The sequence below is a fragment of the Oncorhynchus mykiss genome, chromosome 9 (genome assembly GCF_013265735.2).
Source record: "Oncorhynchus mykiss isolate Arlee chromosome 9, USDA_OmykA_1.1, whole genome shotgun sequence".
Lineage (NCBI taxonomy): Eukaryota > Metazoa > Chordata > Actinopteri > Salmoniformes > Salmonidae > Oncorhynchus > Oncorhynchus mykiss.
Window position 1 is genome coordinate 70,389,583 of NC_048573.1, and position 27,719 is coordinate 70,417,301.

General features: G+C 41.6%; 1 protein-coding gene across 3 annotated transcripts; it reads left to right on the top strand.

Annotated features, from left to right (window-relative positions):
• The first annotated feature begins 1,536 nt into the window (after window positions 1-1,536).
• On the top strand, window positions 1,537-27,386 carry LOC110531266 (transmembrane 9 superfamily member 4). 3 transcript variants are annotated; one of them, XR_005053350.1, is made up of 18 exons: window positions 1,537-1,746; window positions 3,181-3,294; window positions 3,644-3,743; window positions 3,940-4,096; window positions 4,262-4,397; window positions 5,916-6,039; window positions 6,332-6,450; window positions 6,789-6,971; window positions 7,194-7,326; window positions 7,510-7,591; window positions 8,325-8,400; window positions 8,514-8,597; window positions 18,010-18,185; window positions 21,257-21,320; window positions 23,517-23,636; window positions 23,829-23,918; window positions 24,021-25,752; window positions 25,799-27,386. XR_005053350.1 is itself a non-coding variant. In XM_036988876.1 (17 exons), exons 1-17 carry the CDS (start codon window positions 1,711-1,713, stop codon window positions 24,168-24,170), a joined length of 1,944 nt encoding a protein of 647 aa, XP_036844771.1. In that variant the 5' UTR covers window positions 1,537-1,710; the 3' UTR covers window positions 24,171-27,386. The 3 variants fall into 3 exon arrangements, 1 of the variants encoding a protein (XP_036844771.1); XR_005053351.1 differs by having other exon boundaries at window positions 25,822-27,386; XM_036988876.1 differs by having other exon boundaries at window positions 24,021-27,386.
• The last annotated feature ends 333 nt before the right edge of the window (window positions 27,387-27,719 follow it).

Below are 27,719 nucleotides of genomic sequence, written 5' to 3' on the forward strand. Positions count from 1 at the left end.
GGTAGACATAGTTGGTCTTGTCCATGTACATGGCGTGGAGCACATCCGCCATGTAGCAACGCTCACTGTCCCTGGTCAACTCAAAGTGGAGCTTCAGGTCTTCCCACTGGCTCAATATATGAGTTACCGCAGGCTCAATTGATAGCCAACGTGTGGCACACACTGGTAGTCTGCAGGGGTTTCTGCTTTGTATGCCACTGCTTTGTATGCCTCGCGCCATTTTGGGGAAATCGAAAACCAGTTGTAGGTTTCCCTGATACACTCCTAGGGATGGGTTCCCTGATTAAATACTCAACACTCCTAGGGATGGGTTCCCTGATTAAGTAAACAGACCCTGATTAAGTACTCAACACTCCTAGGGATGGGTTCCCTGATTAAGTACTCAATACTCCTAGGGATGGGTTCCCTGATTAAGTACTCAACACTCCTAGGGATGGTTTCTTTGGATGCTGCACTGACAACCAATTGTAAAGCCTGGCACACACAGCGGATGAGTACCAAATTGGGCAATGCACATTCTTCCTTTCAAATCTTGTGCACCCTGTTGTGCACCCCAGTCATCATGGACACATTATCAGTTCCAATACCCTGAAGATTTTCTTTTTTAAAGCTCTCAAGAAACTCAACTACCGCCTTTGCTATTGATCTGGCATCGCCCCTCTCCAATTCAACCAGCCCGAGAAATGTGGACACAATGTTTCTTTTTTTAGCACTGAAATACTGAATCACCACACCCAGGTATGTCGAGACACTGACATCAGTGGACTCATCCAAAAGGAGACTGAACTTCTCATCTCCCCACATCTGATGATACCCCTTGGAGAAAATAAGGAGCCAGTACTCGCCTAATAATTTCTGTGCACTTGGAAGTTTGTTGCTGTCACAGAATCTGAAAAGGCAGCTTTGCAAGCCATACCTAAATGGTCACATGCTAGCAGCGAACAATGCTCCGCAATGGCCATTGCCATAGTAGCTTCTGCGCTCTTGCAGTTATCCACTTTCTTAACCAACTGTGGTAATGTAGACTGTGTTGTGGGGTTGTACGGTTTTGATTTATTTATATGCAATGTTTTTTGATGTCATACATTTTTGCAAGCATATCTGATTTGCAGTATGCACAGTAGGCCCGACAATCATCCCCAATTATTGACTTCAACCACCCTTTAAATTCAGGTAGACTCCCACTCTTCTGTACTTCTGGCTGTACAATTTTGATTGAGACATGTCGATTTTTGTTTTAAGTTCTGTTCAAGATCAAACATTTGTGACCAACTATATTAATTGGGTTTGTCTCGTCGAACGCATACTACTGCTGCTGCAGTCGGCCAACAATGATTTGAAATTTGCCGAAATTGCAGCAGGCCTTCTGCTGCCTGTGCACGAGCTGAGCGCCTGCTGCCAAGGTCACTCACAATGCACTTTTGCAGCCAGGCACGTGTGTTGTGACTGAGTGTGTGACAGAGAAAAATCGGTTTTGTGTCATTTAGAGGGAAAATTCGTGCATTTTAAGCGTTTGAGTCACTTTTCAAAAGTTGCTAAAAGTTCAAAATCTATTTTTTTAAAGTAGCTAAATTTGTCGTTAGGTGCTGTTTGAGAAAAAATAAGTTGCCAAATCTAACAAACATAATTGCTAAATTGGCATCACTGATTCGCCAGTATCCTCAGGATGACGACCGGGACGAACGGATTTTGGTTCCTTTCACGTCACGAATGACACGTGTATTCAAGATGGCGGCCGCGGCGATGGTAAGTGGGAAGCAATACAATTTTGTTCTTCAAACATCTGTCAGATTTCACTGTCTACCTTCAACTACAAACATATTGTTGTGTTATTCTTCATATCCGAGTTTACTTTATCAAGTGAAGTAAAAAGTTATGATTTAACGGTATTTAAATGTGGTGTCCTTCTACATTGTTGGTTTGTCAATGGTGCAGAAGTGCTAGTAGTAGGCTAGTGTTGACGACGCTAACCAGCTAACTTGTCAAATGTGTTTTCAAGCGTAAATCCACAATACAATAATGTTCCTTAATTCTTACTGTATGTTGATCAGAAAGGAAATGTATTTCGGTTACCGTTACGGTTGACAGTTAACAGTAATAATTGACTTCGTAGCCCTTGGCTTTTGCGTAGCTGGGCTGTTATCTGTCTAGCCAACAACCTCCTACAGAAATGTAAGGTTAGCTAACTTGGCTAGTGAATTAGTTTTAATCATAATCTAACATTAGCTACGCATACGCTTTCTAAACGTTTGTAGCAACTGGGAATACAAAGCAGGTCGTTTTCATGTGGTTGTTGGCTAGTACGAGCACCAGAGCCAGTTTAGTTAGCTGACGTTACGTGGCGAATGCTGCCTAGCTAATTAATCATTTGAAACGAGATTAATGCGATAACTTTGGCTACATAGGGTTGTTTGGTTTGTAATTGTTTTTATCAACGTGTATCTTTTCAGTGTTTAAACGTTTCACTGCTAACACAGAATGTTCATGCTTATCCCCCACCCATCCCCAGAACCAATGCAGAATATTTACTGTCTGATTAGTCATGGATACGGTAGTATTTCAGGCACTCCAGACAGGAAAGGAAAATCCAGTTTGACTGGTGTGACATTTAGTAGAAAGCCTATGTTTGCCTGCTAAATCTTGAGCTCTCTCAATCTGAGTTAAAGGGATTTATATAGCCTGCACTTTCATTGCAATTCCCATCTGTAAATGTCTTTGTTGTCCAGTACTAGGTTTAACCTGGATCTGGGAACCCTGGTTAAGGTGACCTCCCACCCCAGCTTTAAAATGATGTATTGTTCTAATATTTGTCATGCAGTGTTATTGTAACACCCTTAAGCATACACTAAATAATCCACAAGATCATGTTGAGATATTAAGGTGTTTCTATACCATCAGTGGGCTGTGTAGGCCTGCGGTCTAGCCACTGTAACTGGTTAGATGCGCCATACTGTAGGTCCATGCCAAGTACACTCTCAAAGTTTTGTGTAAGTGATTGAGACATCTTGGATTGTGCTTGATACTGTGCTCCAATAAACCTACTACATTTGAATCTGATTACCATCATCTCAGGGTGAAAAATGTGTCTCACCTTACATGGCCCAACGGCGTCTCCACTCTCCATTGATTGCTCAATTTCCATTGTGTGTATGTGGCAACTAGTCCGTTTGTGTGTTGCAGGCGACGTGGTTGGCCCTTCTGCTGTTGTCCTTGTTGCCTGGAGGAGTCCAGGCCTTTTACGTGCCTGGAGTTGCTCCTATGAACTTCCACCAGAACAGTGCTGTAGACATTAAGGTAAACTAAGCAGAAACGTGTCCTACTCCTCCTAGCCTTTTTATGTCTAATCAGCATAATACTCTACTGTTTTTTTGTTTTTTTTTTGGCTGTGTTTGTTTCTGCCTTGGCTTTTTATGGATTTACTAAGTTGCCGTTGTTTGGTTTTCTAAGTATGATGATGTATGTTATCATAACCTCATTTTGATACAGAGACAAAAGCCTGTTTAGCTCAAATGCTTTCCAAGGTGGACTGAGGTGAAAACTAGGTATTAGTTGTGTAGCCTATTTGCATGCAGTTGGCAGGTCAGGCAGTCAGTCACTCAAATGAATGTGCATATTGATTCCCCCCCCCCACCACCACCACCAGGCCGTGAAGCTGACCAGCTCCCGGACTCAGCTTCCCTATGAATACTACTCCTTGCCCTTCTGTCAGCCTGATAAAGTGGTCTACAAAGCAGAGAACCTGGGTAAGTAAGCATCTCTCTCTGCTCTCCTCTCGTGCAGATGTGTTGTTCCAAGCGTCTTGTGTCGCTGTTTGGGAGGTTTACTCTTTGCTTGTTTATTTGCTGATGATTAGTCATTGTATGTGATTTATTATCATCTGTCGCACCTCAAGGCCCTCACCAAGGAGTCCTATTGACGTGCTATTCTGTGTGTGTGCAGGGGAGGTGTTACGCGGGGACCGCATTGTCAACACCCTGTACTCGGTACTCATGACCCAGGACAGGAAGTGTGAGGTGGTTTGTGCCAAGCTGAAACTCAACGTGCAGCAGAGTAAGCTGGTGGCTGAGCGAATTCAGGAGGAGTACTATGTTCACCTGTGAGTTCCCTTGCCTCATTACTCTTTCTCACCTTTTTTAAGAAACAGTCAGCGTGCCTGTGAATCATCTACCATTGGATCAATACAATTAGGCAGCACATTCATCAGGTAACTGTGTAAAATTCTGCTGCATGGTCCATGTTAATCCTGTCTAAACTCCCACAGCATTGCAGACAACCTCCCAGTGGCTACGCGGCTGGAGTTCAACCCCAACATAGAGGCAGGGGCTGAGGACAAGGAGGTGGTGAAGGATGTTCAGTTTGAACACGGCTACAGGTTGGGCTTCACTGACAACAACAAGGTACTGAACCTCTTTACAAGGGCATAACTAAAGGGTGGAGAGAGAGCATGGACACATCTGAATGAGATTAGGGGAGTGGAACGCTGAATCCTTTTATTTGACCCCCTACACTTTTCAGATGTGAAACAGCAGGGTTTTTTCTAGATATACCATTTGTTTTTATAGAACAGATCTGGTTGGGCAGGGGATCTTAACATTTTTTCAGCTTGATGCCCAAAATGACAACTTGACCGTCCACCCGAGACCAAACTCGTCCTTCAACGATCCAAATTAATAAAAAATAGTGTGTGATTATAGATAACACAATCCTCTCACATGCCCAGGGCCTACTTTGGGTCCCAAGTCAAAACATAGTTTAAGAAACCCTGCTTTAGGGTGTTTTGTGTTCTGTTCTCTCTGGTATCTGTCCTACAGTATGTTGTCTCTACTATAGTTCTACCTGTCCTACAGTATGGTGTCTCTACTATAGTCCTACCTGTCCTACAGTATGTTGTGTCTCTACTATAGTCCTACCTGTCCTACAGTATGTCTCTACTATAGTTTTACCTGTCCTACAGTATGTTGTCTCTCTACTATAGTTCTACCTGTCCTACAGTATGTTGTCTCTCTACTATAGTTCTACCTGTCCTACAGTATGTTGTGTCTCTACTATAGTTATACCTGTCCTACAGTATGTTGTCTCTACTATAGTTCTACCTGTCCTACAGTATGGTGTCTCTACTATAGTTCTACCTGTCCTACAGTATGTTGTCTACTATAGTTCTACCTGTCCTACAGTATGGTGTCTCTACTATAGTTCTACCTGTCCTACAGTATGGTGTCTCTACTATAGTTCTACCTGTCCTACAGTATGGTGTGTCTCTACTATAGTTCTACCTGTCCTACAGTATGTTGTCTCTACTATAGTTCTACCTGTCCTACAGTATGTTGTCTCTACTATAGTTCTACCTGTCCTACAGTATGTTGTCTCTACTATAGTCCTACCTGTCCTACAGTATGTTGTGTCTCTACTATAGTTCTACCTGTCCTACAGTATGTTGTCTCTACTATAGTTCTACCTGTCCTACAGTATGTTGTCTCTACTATAGTCCTACCTGTCCTACAGTATGTTGTGTCTCTACTATAGTTCTACCTGTCCTACAGTATGTTGTGTCTCTACTATAGTCCTACCTGTCCTACATACTGTAGGTATGTAGTATGTGTCTCTACTATAGTTCTACCTACACAACCACCTGTCCTACAGTATATTGTCTCTACTATAGTTCTACCTGTCCTACACTATGTTGTTGTAGTTCTACCTGTCCTACAATATGTTGTGTCTCTACTATAGTTCTACCTGTCCTACAGTATGTTGTGTCTCTACTATAGTTCTACCTGTCCTACAGTATGTTGTGTCTCTACTGTAGTTCTACCTGTCCTACAATATGTTGTGTCTCTACTATAGTTCTACCTGTCCTACAATATGTTGTCTCTACTGTAGTTCTACCTGTCCTACAGTATGTTGTGTTTCTGCTATAGTTCTACCTCCACAACCACCTGTCCTTCATCATCTACTACCACAAAGAGAAGCTGGAGGAGGGGGAAGAGCACAACTACAGAGTTGTTCGTTTTGAGGTGGTTCCCCAGAGTGTCAAGGTGGAGGGTAAGTTACACTGTCCTTCCTGAGGTATGAACGGGTTATTTGAGCCCAATAAACACAGTGTATTCAAGCATTAAAAAAATACAGGAGTGGAGGTCGGCTCATAATAAGGTCTGGAACGGCGCGAATGGCTTCAAACACATGGAAACCATGTTGATACCGTTCCACCTATTCCGCTCCAGTTATTACCACGTACCCTTCCTCCCCAATTAAGGTGCCACCAACCTCCTGTGAAATACAGTGTGTTTCTATCCTTCCCCTTCTCTGTTAATTCTCTGTACGGATCCCTCTGCAGACCTAAAGGTGGCTGATAAGGGGTCGTGTACCCTGCCCGAGGCCACTAACTCAGCTCCTCAGGAGATTGACCCCTCCAAGGACAATGAGGTTCTCTTCACCTACTCTGTCCGCTGGGAGGTAAGAGGCACGGCCCCTTCTCTTTATGTTCTATCTTTAGGTTTTTAGCAACGGCAAAGATTTTAGATTTTCCTCTGTAAAACGGTGAAATGTTGTGATGCACTTCAAATAGAATGTCACTTGGACTTAGCTGGCTACGTTGTTGTTAATGGACCTCTTCACTGAGGAATGTGGTTATTTGTTTTTGTTAAATATATTTGTCTTTGTTCGCTAGACTCCTTGATTGTGTAATTGGTTGTCTTGTAATGCAAGATTCTCTAGATAAAGAGCCCTTGGGTCTCATTAAGGACTCCCCTTCCTAAAGAAATAGAAACGGAGCCCGTTTGTCTGCCCTGTAGGAGAGCCAGGTGAAGTGGGCATCTCGCTGGGACACCTACCTGACCATGAGTGACGTGCAGATCCACTGGTTCTCCATCGTCAACTCAGTGGTGGTGGTCTTCTTCCTCTCTGGGATCCTCAGTATGATCATCATCAGGACCCTGAGGAAGGACATCGCCAACTACAACAGAGAGGATGACATAGTAAGAGACCCCACTCACTCTGCTAAATATGACATGGCTTTGGCTTCTGACGTCACTCTGTGTCTGTAGCTGCAGAGAGAGAGAGTTAAATAAGTGTGAGACTGCGGAGATTTCAAAATGCGACGTGTTGTGTTCACCCTCTCAAGAAAAGTATTTGCTCCTTCACGTTGTGTGAATGAATGTGGGTAGTGTCTGTAAAATACCCATGTCTGTCTTCGTTAGGAGGACACCATGGAGGAGTCGGGCTGGAAGAATGTCCATGGCGACGTGTTCAGACCTCCACAGTATCCCATGATCCTCAGCTCTCTGCTGGGCTCAGGCATACAGCTCTTCTGCATGATCCTCATCGTTATCTGTAAGTGGGCTGTAAAACGGGACCCCTAAAACCTCTTCAATAGTACTCTATCTACCAACTGGCATTTCCATCAAGGACATGTAATGTATGTATATATGGGTCATCCATCACAACTGGAGATGAAAGCGGGGGTGTTTGTCTCTGTGACATGGGGCTGAAGCTGCTGTGTTATCTGTCCTGTAGTCGTGGCCATGTTGGGGATGCTGTCGCCTTCCAGTAGAGGGGCCCTGATGACCACTTCCTGCTTCCTGTTTATGTTCATGGGGTAAGACACGAGAGAGTTGCCCTCCTTATTTCTCTCGCCCAATCCCACTTGTGGACATTTTGATAAGTAGAAGCAGTATGGGGGGGGGGGGAACTTCCAACTAGCTTGTTAGAGGGTGTGGTGGAGCGAGCGATTTTATATGTTGCTTACACCTATTAAATCCTCTCAGATATCCACACAGAAATCAAGTCAAATTTTATTGGTCACATACACATGGTTAGCAGATGTTAATGCGAGCGTAGCGAAATGCTTGTGCTTCTAGTTCCGACAATGCAGTAATAACCAACAAGTAATCTAACTAACATTTCCAAAACTACTACCTTATAGACACAAGTTTAAGGGGGATTAAGATTATGTACATAAAGATATATGAATGAGTGATGGTACAGAGCGGCATAGGCAAGATACAGTAGATGGTATTGAGTGCAGTATATACATATGAGATGAGTATGTAAACAAAGTGGCTAGTGATACATGTATTACATAAAGATACAGTAGATGGTATTGAGTGCAGTATATACATATGAGATGAGTATGTAAACAAAGTGGCTAGTGATACATGTATTACATAAAGATACAGTAGATGGTATTGAGTGCAGTATATACATATGAGATGAGTATGAGTGTAGCATAGAGCTTAGGGGTCCATTTGGGACTGGGGCCTCTGGCTGTGGTCTGTCTGCTGTCTATACGCTGTGGGATAGCCATCCGTACGACTGTTCTCTCTTCCTAGTGTGTTCGGTGGATACTTTGCCGGCAGACTCTACCGCACGCTGAAAGGCCATCGGTGGAAGAAGGGAGCGTTCTGTGTGAGTACTACCAATGGATGCTATCAATGGCTAATGCTCTATGTTTAAGGAAACTTAGTGTCCCTGTTGCCTACTGTTCACGTGGGACTGTTTCTCCTCCGCTCTGCCTGCAGACGGCCACTCTGTACCCAGCCGTGGTCTTCTGCATCTGCTTCGTTCTCAACTGTTTCATCTGGGGAGAGCACTCGTCTGGAGCAGTGAGCTAGCTAGTCTCCTCCATTACAGGCCCACTGTATATCAACAACACATTCACTATATATAGGCCCACTGTATATCAACACATTCACTATATACAGGCCCACTGTATATCAACACATTCACTATATACAGGCCCACTGTATATCAACACATTCACTATATACAGGCCCACTGTTTAACAGCAATACATTCACTATATACAGGCCCACTGTATATCAACAACACATTCACTATATACAGGCCCACTGTATATCATCACATTCACTATATACAGGCCCACTGTATATCAACACATTCACTATATACAGGCCCACTGTATATCAACACATTCACTATATACAGGCCCACTGTATATCATCACATTCACTATATACAGGCCCACTGTATATCAACACATTCACTATATACAGGCCCACTGTATATCAACACATTCACTATATATAGGCCCACTGTTTAACAGCAACACATTCACTATATACAGGCCCACTGTTTAACAGCAATACATTCACTATATACAGGCCCACTGTATATCAACACATTCACTATATACAGGCCCACTGTTTAACAGCAACACATTCACTATATACAGGCCCACTGTATATCAACACATTCACTATATATAGGCCCACTGTATATCAACACATTCACTATATACAGGCCCACTGTATATCAACACATTCACTATATACAGGCCCACTGTATATCAACACATTCACTATATATAGGCCCACTGTTTAACAGCAATACATTCACTATATACAGGCCCACTGTATATCAACACATTCACTATATACAGGCCCACTGTATATCAACACATTCACTATATATAGGCCCACTGTATATCAACACATTCACTATATACAGGCCCACTGTATATCAACACATTCACTATATATAGGCCCACTGTATATCAACACATTCACTATATATAGGCCCACTGTATATCAACACATTCACTATATATAGGCCCACTGTATATCAACACATTCACTATATACAGGCCCACTGTATATCAACACATTCACTATATACAGGCCCACTGTTTAACAGCAATACATTCACTATATACAGGCCCACTGTATATCATCAACACATTCACTATATACAGGCCCACTGTATATCAACACATTCACTATATACAGGCCCACTGTATATCATCACATTCACTATATACAGGCCCACTGTATATCAACACATTCACTATATATAGGCCCACTGTATATCAACACATTCACTATATACAGGCCCACTGTATATCAACACATTCACTATATATAGGCCCACTGTATATCAACACATTCACTATATACAGGCCCACTGTATATCAACACATTCACTATATACAGGCCCACTGTATATCAACACATTCACTATATACAGGCCCACTGTATATCAACACATTCACTATATACAGGCCCACTGTTTAACAGCAATACATTCACTATATACAGGCCCACTGTATATCAACACATTCACTATATACAGGCCCACTGTTTAACAGCAATACATTCACTATATACAGGCCCACTGTATATCAACACATTCACTATATACAGGCCCACTGTATATCAACACATTCACTATATACAGGCCCACTGTATATCAACACATTCACTATATACAGGCCCACTGTTTAACAGCAATACATTCACTATATACAGGCCCACTGTATATCAACACATTCACTATATACAGGCCCACTGTATATCAACACATTCACTATATACAGGCCCACTGTATATCAACAACACATTCACTATATATAGGCCCACTGTTTAACAGCATCACATTCACTATATACAGGCCCACTGTATATCAACACATTCACTATATATAGGCCCACTGTATATCAACAACACATTCACTATATATAGGCCCACTGTTTAACAGCATCACATTCACTATATACAGGCCCACTGTATATCAACACATTCACTATATATAGGCCCACTGTATATCAACACATTCACTATATACAGGCCCACTGTATATCAACACATTCACTATATACAGGCCCACTGTATATCAACACATTCACTATATACAGGCCCACTGTATATCAACACATTCACTATATATAGGCCCACTGTATATCAACAACACATTCACTATATATAGGCCCACTGTATATCAACACATTCACTATATACAGGCCCACTGTATATCAACACATTCACTATATACAGGCCCACTGTATATCAACAACACATTCACTATATACAGGCCCACTGTATATCAACACATTCACTATATACAGGCCCACTGTATATCAACAACACATTCACTATATACAGGCCCACTGTATATCAACACATTCACTATATACAGGCCCACTGTATATCAACAACACATTCACTATATACAGGCCCACTGTTTAACAGCAACACATTCACTATATACAGGCCCACTGTATATCAACAACACATTCACTATATACAGGCCCACTGTATATCAACACATTCACTATATACAGGCCCACTGTTTAACAGCAACACATTCACTATATACAGGCCCACTGTATATCAACAACACATTCACTATATACAGGCCCACTGTATATCAACACATTCACTATATACAGGCCCACTGTATATCAACACATTCACTATATACAGGCCCACTGTTTAACAGCAACACATTCACTATATACAGGCCCACTGTATATCAACACATTCACTATATACAGGCCCACTGTTTAACAGCAACACATTCACTATATACAGGCCCACTGTATATCAACACATTCACTATATACAGGCCCACTGTATATCAACAACACATTCACTATATACAGGCCCACTGTATATCAACACATTCACTATATACAGGCCCACTGTATATCAACACATTCACTATATACAGGCCCACTGTTTAACAGCAACACATTCACTATATACAGGCCCACTGTATATCAACACATTCACTATATACAGGCCCACTGTTTAACAGCAACACATTCACTATATACAGGCCCACTGTATATCAACAACACATTCACTATATATAGGCCCACTGTATATCAACACATTCACTATATATAGGCCCACTGTATATCAACACATTCACTATATACAGGCCCACTGTATATCAACACATTCACTATATACAGGCCCACTGTATATCAACACATTCACTATATACAGGCCCACTGTATATCAACACATTCACTATATACAGGCCCACTGTTTATCAACACATTCACTATATATAGGCCCACTGTATATCATCAACACATTCACTATATACAGGCCCACTGTATATCAACACATTCACTATATACAGGCCCACTGTATATCAACACATTCACTATATACAGGCCCACTGTTTAACAGCAACACATTCACTATATACAGGCCCACTGTTTAACAGCAACACATTCACTATATACAGGCCCACTGTATATCAACACATTCACTATATATAGGCCCACTGTATATCATCAACACATTCACTATATACAGGCCCACTGTATATCAACACATTCACTATATACAGGCCCACTGTTTAACAGCAACACATTCACTATATACAGGCCCACTGTATATCAACACATTCACTATATATAGGCCCACTGTATATCAACACATTCACTATATATAGGCCCACTGTATATCATCAACACATTCACTATATACAGGCCCACTGTATATCAACACATTCACTATATACAGGCCCACTGTATATCAACACATTCACTATATATAGGCCCACTGTATATCAACACATTCACTATATACAGGCCCACTGTATATCAACACATTCACTATATATAGGCCCACTGTATAGCAACACATTCACTATATACAGGCCCACTGTTTAACAGCAACACATTCACTATATACAGGCCCACTGTATATCAACACATTCACTATATACAGGCCCACTGTATATCAACACATTCACTATATATAGGCCCACTGTATATCAACACATTCACTATATACAGGCCCACTGTATATCAACACATTCACTATATATAGGCCCACTGTATATCAACACATTCACTATATATAGGCCCACTGTATATCATCAACACATTCACTATATACAGGCCCACTGTATATCAACACATTCACTATATACAGGCCCACTGTTTAACAGCAACACATTTACTATATACAGGCCCACTGTATATCAACACATTCACTATATATAGGCCCACTGTATATCAACACATTCACTATATACAGGCCCACTGTATATCAACACATTCACTATATATAGGCCCACTGTATATCAACACATTCACTATATACAGGCCCACTGTATATCAACACATTCACTATATACAGGCCCACTGTATATCAACACATTCACTATATACAGGCCCACTGTATATCAACACATTCACTATATATAGGCCCACTGTATATCAACACATTCACTATATATAGGCCCACTGTATATCAACACATTCACTATATACAGGCCCACTGTATATCAACACATTCACTATATACAGGCCCACTGTATATCAACACATTCACTATATATAGGCCCACTGTTTAACAGCAATACATTCACTATATACAGGCCCACTGTATATCATCACATTCACTATATATAGGCCCACTGTATATCAACACATTCACTATATACAGGCCCACTGTATATCAACACATTCACTATATATAGGCCCACTGTATATCAACACATTCACTATATACAGGCCCACTGTATATCAACACATTCACTATATATAGGCCCACTGTTTAACAGCAACACATTCACTATATACAGGCCCACTGTATATCAACACATTCACTATATACAGGCCCACTGTATATCAACACATTCACTATATACAGGCCCACTGTATATCAACACATTCACTATATATAGGCCCACTGTATATCAACACATTCACTATATACAGGCCCACTGTTTAACAGCAACACATTCACTATATACAGGCCCACTGTATATCAACACATTCACTATATACAGGCCCACTGTATATCAACACATTCACTATATACAGGCCCACTGTATATCAACACATTCACTATATACAGGCCCACTGTATATCAACACATTCACTATATACAGGCCCACTGTATATCATCACATTCACTATATACAGGCCCACTGTATATCAACACATTCACTATATACAGGCCCACTGTATATCAACACATTCACTATATACAGGCCCACTGTATATCAACACATTCACTATATATAGGCCCACTGTATATCAACAACACATTCACTATATATAGGCCCACTGTATATCAACACATTCACTATATACAGGCCCACTGTTTAACAGCAACACATTCACTATATACAGGCCCACTGTATATCAACACATTCACTATATATAGGCCCACTGTATATCAACACATTCACTATATACAGGCCCACTGTATATCAACACATTCACTATATATAGGCCCACTGTATATCAACACATTCACTATATACAGGCCCACTGTATATCAACACATTCACTATATACAGGCCCACTGTATATCAACACATTCACTATATATAGGCCCACTGTATATCAACACATTCACTATATATAGGCCCACTGTATATCAACACATTCACTATATACAGGCCCACTGTATATCAACACATTCACTATATACAGGCCCACTGTATATCAACACATTCACTATATACAGGCCCACTGTATATCAACACATTCACTATATACAGGCCCACTGTATATCAACACATTCACTATATATAGGCCCACTGTTTAACAGCAATACATTCACTATATACAGGCCCACTGTTTAACAGCATCACATTCACTATATACAGGCCCACTGTATATCAACACATTCACTATATACAGGCCCACTGTTTATCAACACATTCACTATATACAGGCCCACTGTATATCAACACATTCACTATATACAGGCCCACTGTATATCAACACATTCACTATATACAGGCCCACTGTATATCAACACATTCACTATATACAGGCCCACTGTATATCAACACATTCACTATATACAGGCCCACTGTTTATCAACACATTCACTATATACAGGCCCACTGTATATCAACACATTCACTATATACAGGCCCACTGTTTAACAGCAACACATTCACTATATATAGGCCCACTGTATATCAACACATTCACTATATATAGGCCCACTGTATATCAACACATTCACTATATATAGGCCCACTGTATATCAACACATTCACTATATATAGGCCCACTGTATATCAACACATTCACTATATACAGGCCCACTGTATATCAACACATTCACTATATATAGGCCCACTGTTTAACAGCAACACATTCACTATATACAGGCCCACTGTATATCAACACATTCACTATATATAGGCCCACTGTTTAACAGCAACACATTCACTATATACAGGCCCACTGTATATCAACACATTCACTATATACAGGCCCACTGTTTAACAGCAACACATTCACTATATACAGGCCCACTGTATATCAACACATTCACTATATATAGGCCCACTGTATATCAACACATTCACTATATATAGGCCCACTGTATATCAACACATTCACTATATATAGGCCCACTGTATATCAACACATTCACTATATACAGGCCCACTGTATATCAACACATTCACTATATATAGGCCCACTGTATATCAACACATTCACTATATATAGGCCCACTGTATATCAACACATTCACTATATATAGGCCCACTGTATATCAACACATTCACTATATATAGGCCCACTGTATATCAACACATTCACTATATACAGGCCCACTGTATATCAACACATTCACTATATATAGGCCCACTGTATATCAACAACACATTCACTATATATAGGCCCACTGTTTAACAGCAATACATTCACTATATATAGGCCCACTGTTTAACAGCAATACATTCACTATATACAGGCCCACTGTATATCAACACATTCACTATATACAGGCCCACTGTTTAACAGCAACACATTCACTATATACAGGCCCACTGTATATCAACACATTCACTATATATAGGCCCACTGTATATCAACACATTCACTATATATAGGCCCACTGTTTAACAGCAACACATTCACTATATATAGGCCCACTGTATCAACACATTCACTATATACAGGCCCACTGTATATCAACACATTCACTATATATAGGCCCACTGTTTAACAGCAACACATTCACTATATATAGGCCCACTGTATCAACACATTCACTATATACAGGCCCACTGTTTAACAGCAACACATTCACTATATACAGGCCCACTGTATATCAACACATTCACTATATACAGGCCCACTGTTTAACAGCAACACATTCACTATATACAGGCCCACTGTATATCAACACATTCACTATATATAGGCCCACTGTTTAACAGCAATACATTCACTATATATAGGCCCACTGTTTAACAGCAACACATTCACTATATATAGGCCCACTGTATCAACACATTCACTATATACAGGCCCACTGTATATCAACACATTCACTATATATAGGCCCACTGTATATCAACACATTCACTATATATAGGCCCACTGTTTAACAGCAACACATTCACTATATATAGGCCCACTGTTTAACAGCAACACATTCACTATATATAGGCCCACTGTATATCAACACATTCACTATATACAGGCCCACTGTATATCATCAACACATTCACTATATACAGGCCCACTGTATATCAACACATTCACTATATATAGGCCCACTGTATATCAACACATTCACTATATACAGGCCCACTGTTTAACAGCAACACATTCACTATATATAGGCCCACTGTATATCAACACATTCACTATATACAGGCCCACTGTATATCAACACATTCACTATATACAGGCCCACTGTTTAACAGCAACACATTCACTATATATAGGCCCACTGTTTAACAGCAACACATTCACTATATACAGGCCCACTGTTTAACAGCAACACATTCACTATATACAGGCCCACTGTATATCAACACATTCACTATATACAGGCCCACTGTTTAACAGCAACACATTCACTATATACAGGCCCACTGTATATCAACACATTCACTATATACAGGCCCACTGTTTAACAGCAACACATTCACTATATACAGGCCCACTGTATATCAACACATTCACTATATACAGGCCCACTGTTTAACAGCAATACATTCACTATATATAGGCCCACTGTATATCAACACATTCACTATATATAGGCCCACTGTATATCAATACATTCACTATATACAGGCCCACTGTTTAACAGCAATACATTCACTATATATAGGCCCACTGTATATCAACACATTCACTATATACAGGCCCACTGTATATCAACACATTCACTATATACAGGCCCACTGTATATCAATACATTCACTATATACAGGCCCACTGTATATCAACACATTCACTATATACAGGCCCACTGTATATCAACACATTCACTATATACAGGCCCACTGTATATCAACACATTCACTATATATAGGCCCACTGTATATCAATACATTCACTATATACAGGCCCACTGTATATCATCAACACATTCACTATATATAGGCCCACTGTATCAACACATTCACTATATACAGGCCCACTGTATATCAACACATTCACTATATACAGGCCCACTGTATATCAACACATTCACTATATATAGGCCCACTGTATATCAATACATTCACTATATACAGGCCCACTGTATATCATCAACACATTCACTATATACAGGCCCACTGTATATCAACACATTCACTATATACAGGCCCACTGTTTAACAGCAACACATTCACTATATACAGGCCCACTGTATATCAACACATTCACTATATACAGGCCCACTGTTTAACAGCAATACATTCACTATATATAGGCCCACTGTATATCAACACATTCACTATATATAGGCCCACTGTATATCAATACATTCACTATATACAGGCCCACTGTTTAACAGCAATACATTCACTATATATAGGCCCACTGTATATCAACACATTCACTATATACAGGCCCACTGTATATCAACACATTCACTATATACAGGCCCACTGTATATCAATACATTCACTATATACAGGCCCACTGTATATCAACACATTCACTATATACAGGCCCACTGTATATCAACACATTCACTATATACAGGCCCACTGTATATCAACACATTCACTATATATAGGCCCACTGTATATCAATACATTCACTATATACAGGCCCACTGTATATCATCAACACATTCACTATATATAGGCCCACTGTATCAACACATTCACTATATACAGGCCCACTGTATATCAACACATTCACTTACTGTCATATCTAGGACAGGTGTTGGTGTCTACCTCACAGCATAGTAAGGACTATCTCTTAGTTGAAATAGGACTGTGATGTCTTGTGTTGACATCAATCACACCATCTCCCCCCTCCCTCCCCAGGTCCCCTTCACCACCATGCTGGCTCTACTCTGCATGTGGTTCGGTATCTCCATGCCGCTGGTCTACTTTGGCTACTACTTTGGCTTCCGGAAGCAGCCGTACGATAACCCCGTCCGCACCAATCAGATCCCTCGCCAGGTGCCTGAGCAGCGCTGGTACATGAACAAGTTTGTGGGGTGAGTGTCCTTGTCAAGCCTGCCTACTGCTATGTTCTAGAGCAGTGGTTCCAGAACTTTTTATAGTCCTGAACTCCAAACATTCAACCTCCAGCTGCGTACCCCCTCTAGCCCCAGGGTCAGCTGTACCCCCTCTAGCCCCAGGGTCAGCTGTACCCCCTCTAGCACCAGGGTCAGCTGTACCCCCTCTAGCACCAGGGTCAGCGCACTCTCAAATGTTGTTTTTTGCCATCATTGTAAGCCTGGCCCCACACACACACTATACGATACATTTATTAAACATAAGAATGAGTGTGAGTTTTTGTCACAACCTGGCTCGTGGGAAGTGACAAAGAGCTCTTATAGGAAGGACCAGGGCACAAATAATAATAATAATTAATAATTTTGCTCTTTATTTAACCATCTTACATATAAGACCTTTTGTTCATCAAAAATTGTGAATAACTCACCACAGGTTAATGAGGAGGGTGTGCTTGAAAGGGATGCACATAACTGCAATATTGAGTTGTACTGGAGAGAGTCTCAGTCTTAAATCATTTTCCACACAGTCTGTGCCTGTATTTAGTTTTCATGCTAGTGAGGGCTGAGAACCCACTCCCACATAGGTACGTGGTTGCAATCCGTGCCTTAACAGCGCGATTTGCCAAGGCAGGATACTGAGCGCAGCCCAATCCAGAAATCTGGCAGTGACTTCTGATTAAATAACACGAGGCTCTCTTGTTCAGATATCGGTAAGTGGATCTGTGTGAACGTGCCTTAGGCATGCTGCAAGAAGGTATGAGGACTGAAGATGTAGCCAGGGCAATAAATTGCAATGTCCGTACTGTGAGATGCCTAGACAGCGCTACAGGGAGACAGGACGGACAGCTGATTGTCCTTGCAGTGGACGTGTAACAACACCTGCACAGGATCGGTACATCCGAACATCACACCTGCGGGACAGGTACAGGATGGCAACCACAACTGCCCGAGTTACACCAGGAACACACAATCCCTCCATCAGTGCTCAGACTGTCCGCAATAGGCTGAGAGGCTGGACTGAGGGCTTGTAGGCTTGTTGTAAGGCATGTCCTCTGAGTGTTACACCGAGGCCTGTACTCTGGAGCGGGATCAATTTGGAGGTGGAGGGTCCATCATGGTCTGGGGGCGGTGTGTCACATCATCATCGGACTGAGCTTGTTGTCATTGCAAGCAATCGCAACGCTGTGCGTTACAGGGAAGACATCTTCCTCCCTCATGTGGTACCCTTCCTGCAGGCTCATCCTCATCCTGGTGGCCACATCAGATACGGACTTTTGATTTTGACTCGACCCCGCCCCCCCCCCCCCCCCCGCCCCTTTGTTCGTGGACACATTATTCCATATCTGTTAGTCACATGTCTGTGGAACTTGTTCAGTTTGTCTCAGTTGTTAAATCTTATGTTGATAAAAATAAGTTTGCTGAAAATAAACACAGTCGACAATGAGGACGTTTCTTTTTTTTGCTGAGTTTAGTTGCGGAGAATCCCTGTAATCCTAGATTCAGATCATTCAGGAGAGGAAAAAACATCACCCAGATTAGATGTGATGATGGTCAGTAAAGAACTTTAAGCTCGTTTCTCAATTTAAAAAATTGAACGTCAATACTTTCCCCCTTGATAACCAGGTCACTTCTGTATGTTGTAAAAGTGTTACATGGTTGCTGCCCGTATCATTGCTTAGTGCAGAAAATACACGAGAGTTCAGGGGCCTTGCTTTAACAAAGTTGACCAAAAATGTCTTTCAAGCTGTCAGGCATTCCCTTGGCAGCAAGAGCCTCTTAGTGGATGCTGCAGTGTACCCAAGTGGCGTCGGGAGCAACTGCTGGCACGTGCGTTACCACTCCACTATGTCTCCCTGTCATGACTTTTGCACCATCAGTACAGATACCAACACATCTTGACCACCAAAGTCCATTTATCACAAAGCTGTTCAGTACTTTAAAAACATCCTTTCCTGTTGTCCTGGTTTCCAGTGGTTTGTAGAAGAGGATGTCTTCCTTAATTGACCCCCCATAAACGTAACGGACATATACTAGGAGCTGTGCCAGGCCCACCACGTCTGTTGATTCATCCAGCTGTAACGCATAGAGTTCACTGGCTTGAATGTGAAGCAGTAATTGTTTCAAAACATGTCCTGCCATGTCACTGAAGCGTTGTGAAACAGGGTTGTTTGATGAAGGCATTGTCTGTATAGTTTTTTTGGGCCTTTTCCCCCAGCATTGTCCCAGCCATATCCACGGCAGCAGGAAGAATTAAGTCCTCCTCAATAGTATGAGACTTGCCTGTCCTAGCCACTCCTTCACAATAGTATGGTGCTTGCCTGTCCTAGCCACTCCTTCACAATAGTATGGTGCTTGCCTGTCCTAGCCACTCCTTCACAATAGTATGGTGCTTGCCTGTCCTAGCCACTCCTTCACAATAGTATGGTGCTTGCCTGTCCTAGCCACTCCTTCACAATAGTATGGTGCTTGCCTGTCCTAGCCACTCCTTCACAATAGTATGGTGCTTGCCTGTCCTAGCCACTCGGTAGCTCACCATATAAGACGCTTCTAGCCCCTTCTTATTAACGGTATCTGTTGCTTTATACGTCTTACTACTCAAAAGTCGTCTTTATTCTCTCAAACTCTGACTTATTTTTCAAATTGTCATGTTTCTAAATGTCTGTGACAGTGAAGGTTTCCTGTGAGAGAGAAGGTTAATGTGATTGGATGTTAATTATTTGATTAGGCTACCTGTATTTAACATTATTGTTATTTCGCTGAACACTAGATGGTTTCATTTTATTTTTGGCAGTGAAACGAGGCTACTCAGGCGAGGGGGGGGAAAAAACTCGCCCAAATGCATAGCCCCGTTGGAAAATATAAATGGACTGTTTGGAAATGTGGTGAAAAATATTTGTATTTTAATGTGAATCACATTTTTATTTGGCATACCCCAGTTTGGGAATACCTGCTGGGGAACAAAACCTTTCCTCATATCCAGTCACACAACTTGTCATTAAATCACTGTTAATCCTAATGCAGTGTCATAACATTTTCTATTTTTTTTAAAGCATCCTGATGGCTGGGATTCTACCGTTTGGTGCCATGTTCATTGAGCTCTTCTTCATCTTCAGTGTGAGTAGAAGTCCTTTCCTCTAGCCTGTTGTTCTATTCTAGCCTGTTGTTCTATTCTAGCCTGTTGTTCTATTCTAGCCTGTTGTTCTATTCTAGCCTGTTGTTCTATTCTAGCCTGTTGTTCTATTCTAGCCTGTTGTTCTATTCTAGCCTGTTGTTCTATTCTAGCCTGTTGTTCTATTCTAGCCTGTTGTTCTATTCTAGCCTGTTGTTCTATTCTAGCCTGTTGTTCTATTCTAGCCTGTTGTTCTATTCTAGCCTGTTGTTCTATTCTAGCCTGTTGTTCTATTCTAGCCTGTTGTTCTATTCTAGCCTGTTGTTCTATTCTAGCCTGTTGTTCTATTCTAGCCTGTTGTTCTATTCTAGCCTGTTGTTCTATTCTAGCCTGTTGTTCTATTCTAGCCTGTTGTTCTATTCTAGCCTGTTGTTCTATTCTAGCCTGTTGTTCTATTCTAGCCTGTTGTTCTATTCTAGCCTGTTGTTCTATTCTAGCCTGTTGTTCTATTCTAGCCTGTTGTTCTATTCTAGCCTGTTGTTCTATTCTAGCCTGTTGAAATAGGAGTGTAGAGGGGAACCGGAGGAACTGTCGTAGGTGAAGTCCATCAAATGGATCTTGTTTATTACAAGTTACAACAGGGAGACACCACTAGGGGATGGGTACAGTTAATCGGATATCCCAACGGACTTTAGTATTAACACCTGTGAGGATTCATTTTGTTCCGATTTTTTTTTTTTTAAATGTAAAAAAAAAATGTAGGCTTATTTTAACAATGGAAAAAGCTTTTGTATAAATGTTGAATTGTCCATGTTACATTGTTACACGCGAGGATATACCATGACATTCTAAATAATTTAATACAACAACAAACTTAAGAAAACCGTTGTTATGTACGGCACATTGAGCTACTTCAGATGTCACATGGCCTTGACACATTACCCACTATCTGCTGTGGTGGCATTTTGCTTCTCTGATTGGTCAAGAGAGTAGAGAAAAAAAAATATATTATTTTAACTTTTTGGGCATTTCGACTAGCGGATATTATTGGAAAAGCCACAACTGTTCTGTAAACACCAAACCAAAAGCAGTGACAGCCAGCTGCTACAGATTCTGTTGTATTACTGGTCTCTGTTTTGAGACCACATATTGTCTCGTGTTTTTTCTCGGTGTCGGATGCTTTGCGTCGTGGCTAAGAACAACCCTTAGCCGTGGTATATTGGCCATATACCACACCTCCTCGTGCCTTATTGCTTAATCGGAACCTGGGCTTCCTACTTTCCTGTCCTTTCATTGAAAAATATCCTCAACTTTGTTGCACTCGTCAGAGCTTCCTTAATTCTCTGGTAGGGAAGAAGTTGTGCACTCACTATTAGTAAGGACACCAGGGGAAGTTGTAACATTCAGAATTTTGGTCTATTTTAGACCTGTTTTGGGTTAGTGATCATTTGTACAGTTGTTTCTCTATTTGTCCTCAGCAGGGATTTTTATTCTTCACCCTTCTGAATGTCTAAAACAGCCCAGTATTGGTCGCAGAAATTACATTTTAAAAAAATCTGTTCGGAGTCTAAGCCCATGTCTCTGCCGTGCGTGTTCGGAGTCTAAGCCCGTGTCTCTGCCGTGCGTGTTCGGAGTCTTAGCCCGTGTCTCTGCCGTGCGTGTTCGGAGTCTAAGCCCGTGTCTCTGCCGTGCGTGTTCGGAGTCTAAGCCCGTGTCTCTGCCGTGCGTGTTCGGAGTCTAAGCCCGTGTCTCTGCCGTGCGTGTTCGGAGTCTAAGCCCGTGTCTCTGCCGTGCGTGTTCGGAGTCTAAGCCCGTGTCTCTGCCGTGCGTGTTCGGAGTCTAAGCCCGTGTCTCTGCCGTGCGTGTTCGGAGTCTAAGCCCGTGTCTCTGCCGTGCGTGTTCGGAGTCTAAGCCCGTGTCTCTGCCGTGCGTGTTCGGAGTCTAAGCCCGTGTCTCTGCCGTGCGTGTTCGGAGTCTAAGCCCGTGTCTCTGCCGTGCGTGTTCGGAGTCTAAGCCCGTGTCTCTGCCGTGCGTGTTCGGAGTCTAAGCCCGTGTCTCTGCCGTGCGTGTTCGGAGTCTAAGCCCGTGTCTCTGCCGTGCGTGTTCGGAGTCTAAGCCCGTGTCTCTGCCGTGCGTGTTCGGAGTCTAAGCCTGGCACTGGTCTAATAGGTGTTGTCTGACTGTAAATCGTCCCTCTGCAGGCCATCTGGGAGAACCAGTTCTACTACCTGTTTGGTTTCCTCTTCCTGGTGTTCATCATCCTGGTGGTGTCCTGCTCCCAGATTAGTATCGTCATGGTCTACTTCCAGCTCTGTGCAGAGGTGAGGCGGTGCCCTGCTGTGTGGCTGCTGTGTGTGTGTGTATGGGGCATTGCATAGTGAAAGCATTGAGTGTGAACAGAAGTTCAGAGATATTCAGTTCTCAACCACAGTAGAACTTGATAGAGACGGGAGGTATGATTGGTGAGTTGTGACGTCACATACATGCCCAACTGTGTGGTCTGTCTCCTGCAGGACTACCGGTGGTGGTGGAGGACCTTCCTGGTATCAGGGGGCTCAGCCTTCTACGTCCTTGTTTATTCTGTTTTCTACTTTGTCAACAAGGTAACTATCGAAGAGGTTTTGAGATGAACTTTTGAATTGAGGTTGTTTTAAGCAGGCTTAGATTGTCTAACAACAAGTTGACGTTGTGTTTCTCTCTTCCAGCTGGACATCGTGGAGTTTATTCCTTCGCTGTTGTACTTTGGCTACACGGCTCTCATGGTCCTGTCCTTCTGGCTCCTTACAGGGACCATCGGTTTTTACGCAGCGTACATGTTCATACGGAAGATCTACGCTGCCGTCAAAATCGACTGAGTTTGTTTCCGCTGTTTGTTTTGTTTTTTTTGTCACATTATTTTTCATTTTTTACATTTTTATTCTTTATGTCCAGCAATCACTGGCTTGTGTGTGTGGACACATGGACGTGTGAGGTGGTGTTTGTGGAACAGAGACCCCCCCCCTCAATAGGCATGGAGAGACGACAGTAAGATGGCGCGCAGAATGCAAACTCAACGATCTTCCTCCCTGTTATTGGATGTCCAGAGACACAGAGATTTCCTATTGGACAGTCAATGTTTTCTACTGTGTTTCACCTTGTACACACAACATGGGCCAAAGCATGTCAGATGAAACGGTCTCTGTTCAACGTACAGTCTGCTTTTGGAGCAAGCCTGGGTTCCACAGGACGACTCCAGTGCATTTGGTTCAGAATTGACCTTTATTGTTTTAAAAATCAGTAAGATATTTTAGTCGTAACTTCTTTCACACACACACTCTCTCTCTGTAAAGTTAGTTTATTTATCTTTATTCCAGATACGTTTATGATCAGAGGTCATTGAGAGGTCACTCGTGTAACGTGGCTAATGAGTATTATTTTTGTCTGAAAATATGCTGGGAAATGGACATCTAACGTTGGAACAGGCATGGATATTAAAATATTCTGTTTTTTGTTTTTTTACTTCAATGTGACCATTTTCTAAAATCTAAAATCATTCTAAATTTGACTCCCTGAAAACGATTGTCTCTCACATTAAGGTAACAAGATTGTCTAAAATGTATCTTTTTAAAGCGACCGGATTTCGATGTGGAGAAGCATACATTTAATTTTCTCTTTTAAATACTACTTGCAGGGAAGCCACTTTGGCTTAAGACTGTTGAAATATGAAATGTTATGGAACGAAAGTACATTTTGATGAAAAGTAGTATTCCTTCAAATCACCTATATAATTTCTGGTCTTTAACCTAAAAGGGTTGGACACATTGCGTTACTAGGTGATGTGAGCAGCTCCATGGGCCCACTGAACTATGCATTTTTCTGTAAGTAGGACTGTTCTTTGGTTTCAAAAGGTCATGTTACATGCTTTAAGTTGTCAGTGAGACACTGCTATTCTAACTGTCGTTGTCGGTTGTCCCTGAGCATCAATGTCTTCTCGGATTACCTTAAACATGATTCTGTCATTGAGCGTCTAAGTGGAGTACAGTTATTCCCCATAAACCACGAGCCAAGTCGCTGCCGTGTAAGATTGACAATGTGGTTTAGATTGTCGGTAGGTTCGAGAAGGTACTACATGTCAACCTATTGTATTAATGGGCAGATCCTTCACTGGGTTTTACTCTCTGTTACCCGGCTAGAATTCCCCACCAGTGGTTCTCGTCGTCTTGTAGATGGAGTTCCTCTTGATTGTGGAGTCTGAAATGCAGAAGATCCTGTAAACTAGTAACACTGGACCTACACAACTGAATGAAAGTGGGGTGAATGAGATTCAGAATATTCCAGACCTTTTCGATCATGGGTATATGTTTACTACCAGTTACTTTATTCTATGGGCCAGTTCCTCAGACCCAGATTAAGCCCGGTCCTGGATTAAACATCATTCCCATTGAAAGGTCATTTTGAGTCCAGGAATAGGTTTAATTTAGGTCCAGGAATAGGTTTAATTTAGGTCCAGGAATAGGTTTAATTTAGGTCCAGGAATAGGTTTAATTTAGGTCCAGGAATAGGTTTAATTTAGGTCCAGGAATAGGTTTAATTTAGGACCAGGAATAGGTTTAATTTAGGACCAGGAATAGGTTTAATTTAGGTCCAGGAATAGGTTTAATTTAGGTCCAGGAATAGGTTTAATTTAGGTCCAGGAAACTGGGTCTTTTATGTTTGAGAGCTGAGCTTTCGGGAATGCAACCTTTTAGGTCAATGTTATTATCCTGCTAGTTTTTCCTTGATGAAGAGCATCGCAACCAACCATAGGACAGTCTGGTGGAGGTCTTGCCCAGCAGATGGTGTTGGGATAGAGCTGCACTGGAAGAGAGAGGGATCGAACAGGTGCAGAGGGGGAATTACTCCATTCACCATGTAGTGTATCACTGAATGAATCATACTTCTACACTCTCACTTAGTCTCTCGCATTCTCTGCCCTCTCACACATTCACCTCCACAGTCAGTATTGCATCGGTCTTTTTCTTCCCTCTGTAAAGCTTTGTTCACACTGCAGGCCTTAATGCTCAAATCATTATTTTTTTTTTCAACAACAACTTGCAGTTAAGTTGTCCTAACAGCAAGTTACAAATGACCAAATTAGATGTGTGTTCAGACAGCAGTCATTTGCTGACACGGCTACGCTAGTTGTCATAGTAACGACAGGGGTCTTTGGTGTCGTCTGATTGGTGGTGGTGCTCCTGCTTCCCATCACTCAGAAGTTATGTAACAACCTAAGGTGATGACCACAATGTGTCGTCATGGAAGTTTCCCAGTTGCTTTGAATGTTGAAAATCATAGTGTATAAACACTTTTAAAGCCTCAAAGGACAAAGATGATCCAACTTTCAAAACAAATCATTTTTGGTTATCCACAGAAGTTAACTAGCTAGCTAGGTAGCTGTTTAGCTTTTTAGAACATTCACTAATTTGTTTTGTAAACAACCTAGTTAGTTACCACATGTTCTTGTCAAACTGTCAACAGAGTAGCTAGCAAGCATCAAGATATGCCAAATAACAGTCTTAAAAACCAATTGAGGGCACATGAAAAAGCCATGGCTGGGAAGATGGCTTGAAATATCAGATTCCACGTACTTTTTGGCCGTTTAGACTGCAGGAAAAAGAACAGGTTTGAATTGAATATGCAAATAAATTGTATTTGAGTCACTTCAAACTGCCAGTGTGAACCAGGCTTTAATGTCAACAGTGTTCCTGAGCTGCCAGCTCTCACGGCTCTCTGATTCAGAGACGGACAGACTTCCTCACCTGGGCCCAACAAACAGATTTCTGGAGAGATTTCCTGCAGATGTACATTTGACTGACAGGAGCCGTTGTATGTATGTATGTATGTATGTATGCGTGTGAATGAGTGTTGACTGTGTGAATACAACACGTTGTATTGCTGAGGTTTGCTGTAGTGGGGACTCTTGACTACATAAATATCATGTCGTTGTTTTAGCCAAAAGCATTACTTTTAAGAACCTGTTTCTTGTCCCCTTTTCTTTACAGAATGCCCAGTGATATAATTTATGAAACTAATAAACTGATGTGATGTTGGAATTTGAATGCGTCTCTTTAAAGTAGACTTATTAATTGATGACAGAAATGTTTGATCGGCATGGATTGTGTGTAATTTTCATATAGAAAAGCCAAAGTAATGCTTTCTGAAGTTCCGTCGTCCTGTTCGCCCTGTCCATTTAAAAAAATAATATATATATATATATATAATGAATAAAACGCAACAATTTTGACTGATTTACAGTTCATATAAGGAAATCAGTCTTTTTAATTACATTCATTAGGCACTAATCTATTGACTTCACATGAATGGGAATATACAGTGCCTTGCGAAAGTATCCGGCCCCCTTGAACTTTGCGACCTTTTGCCACATT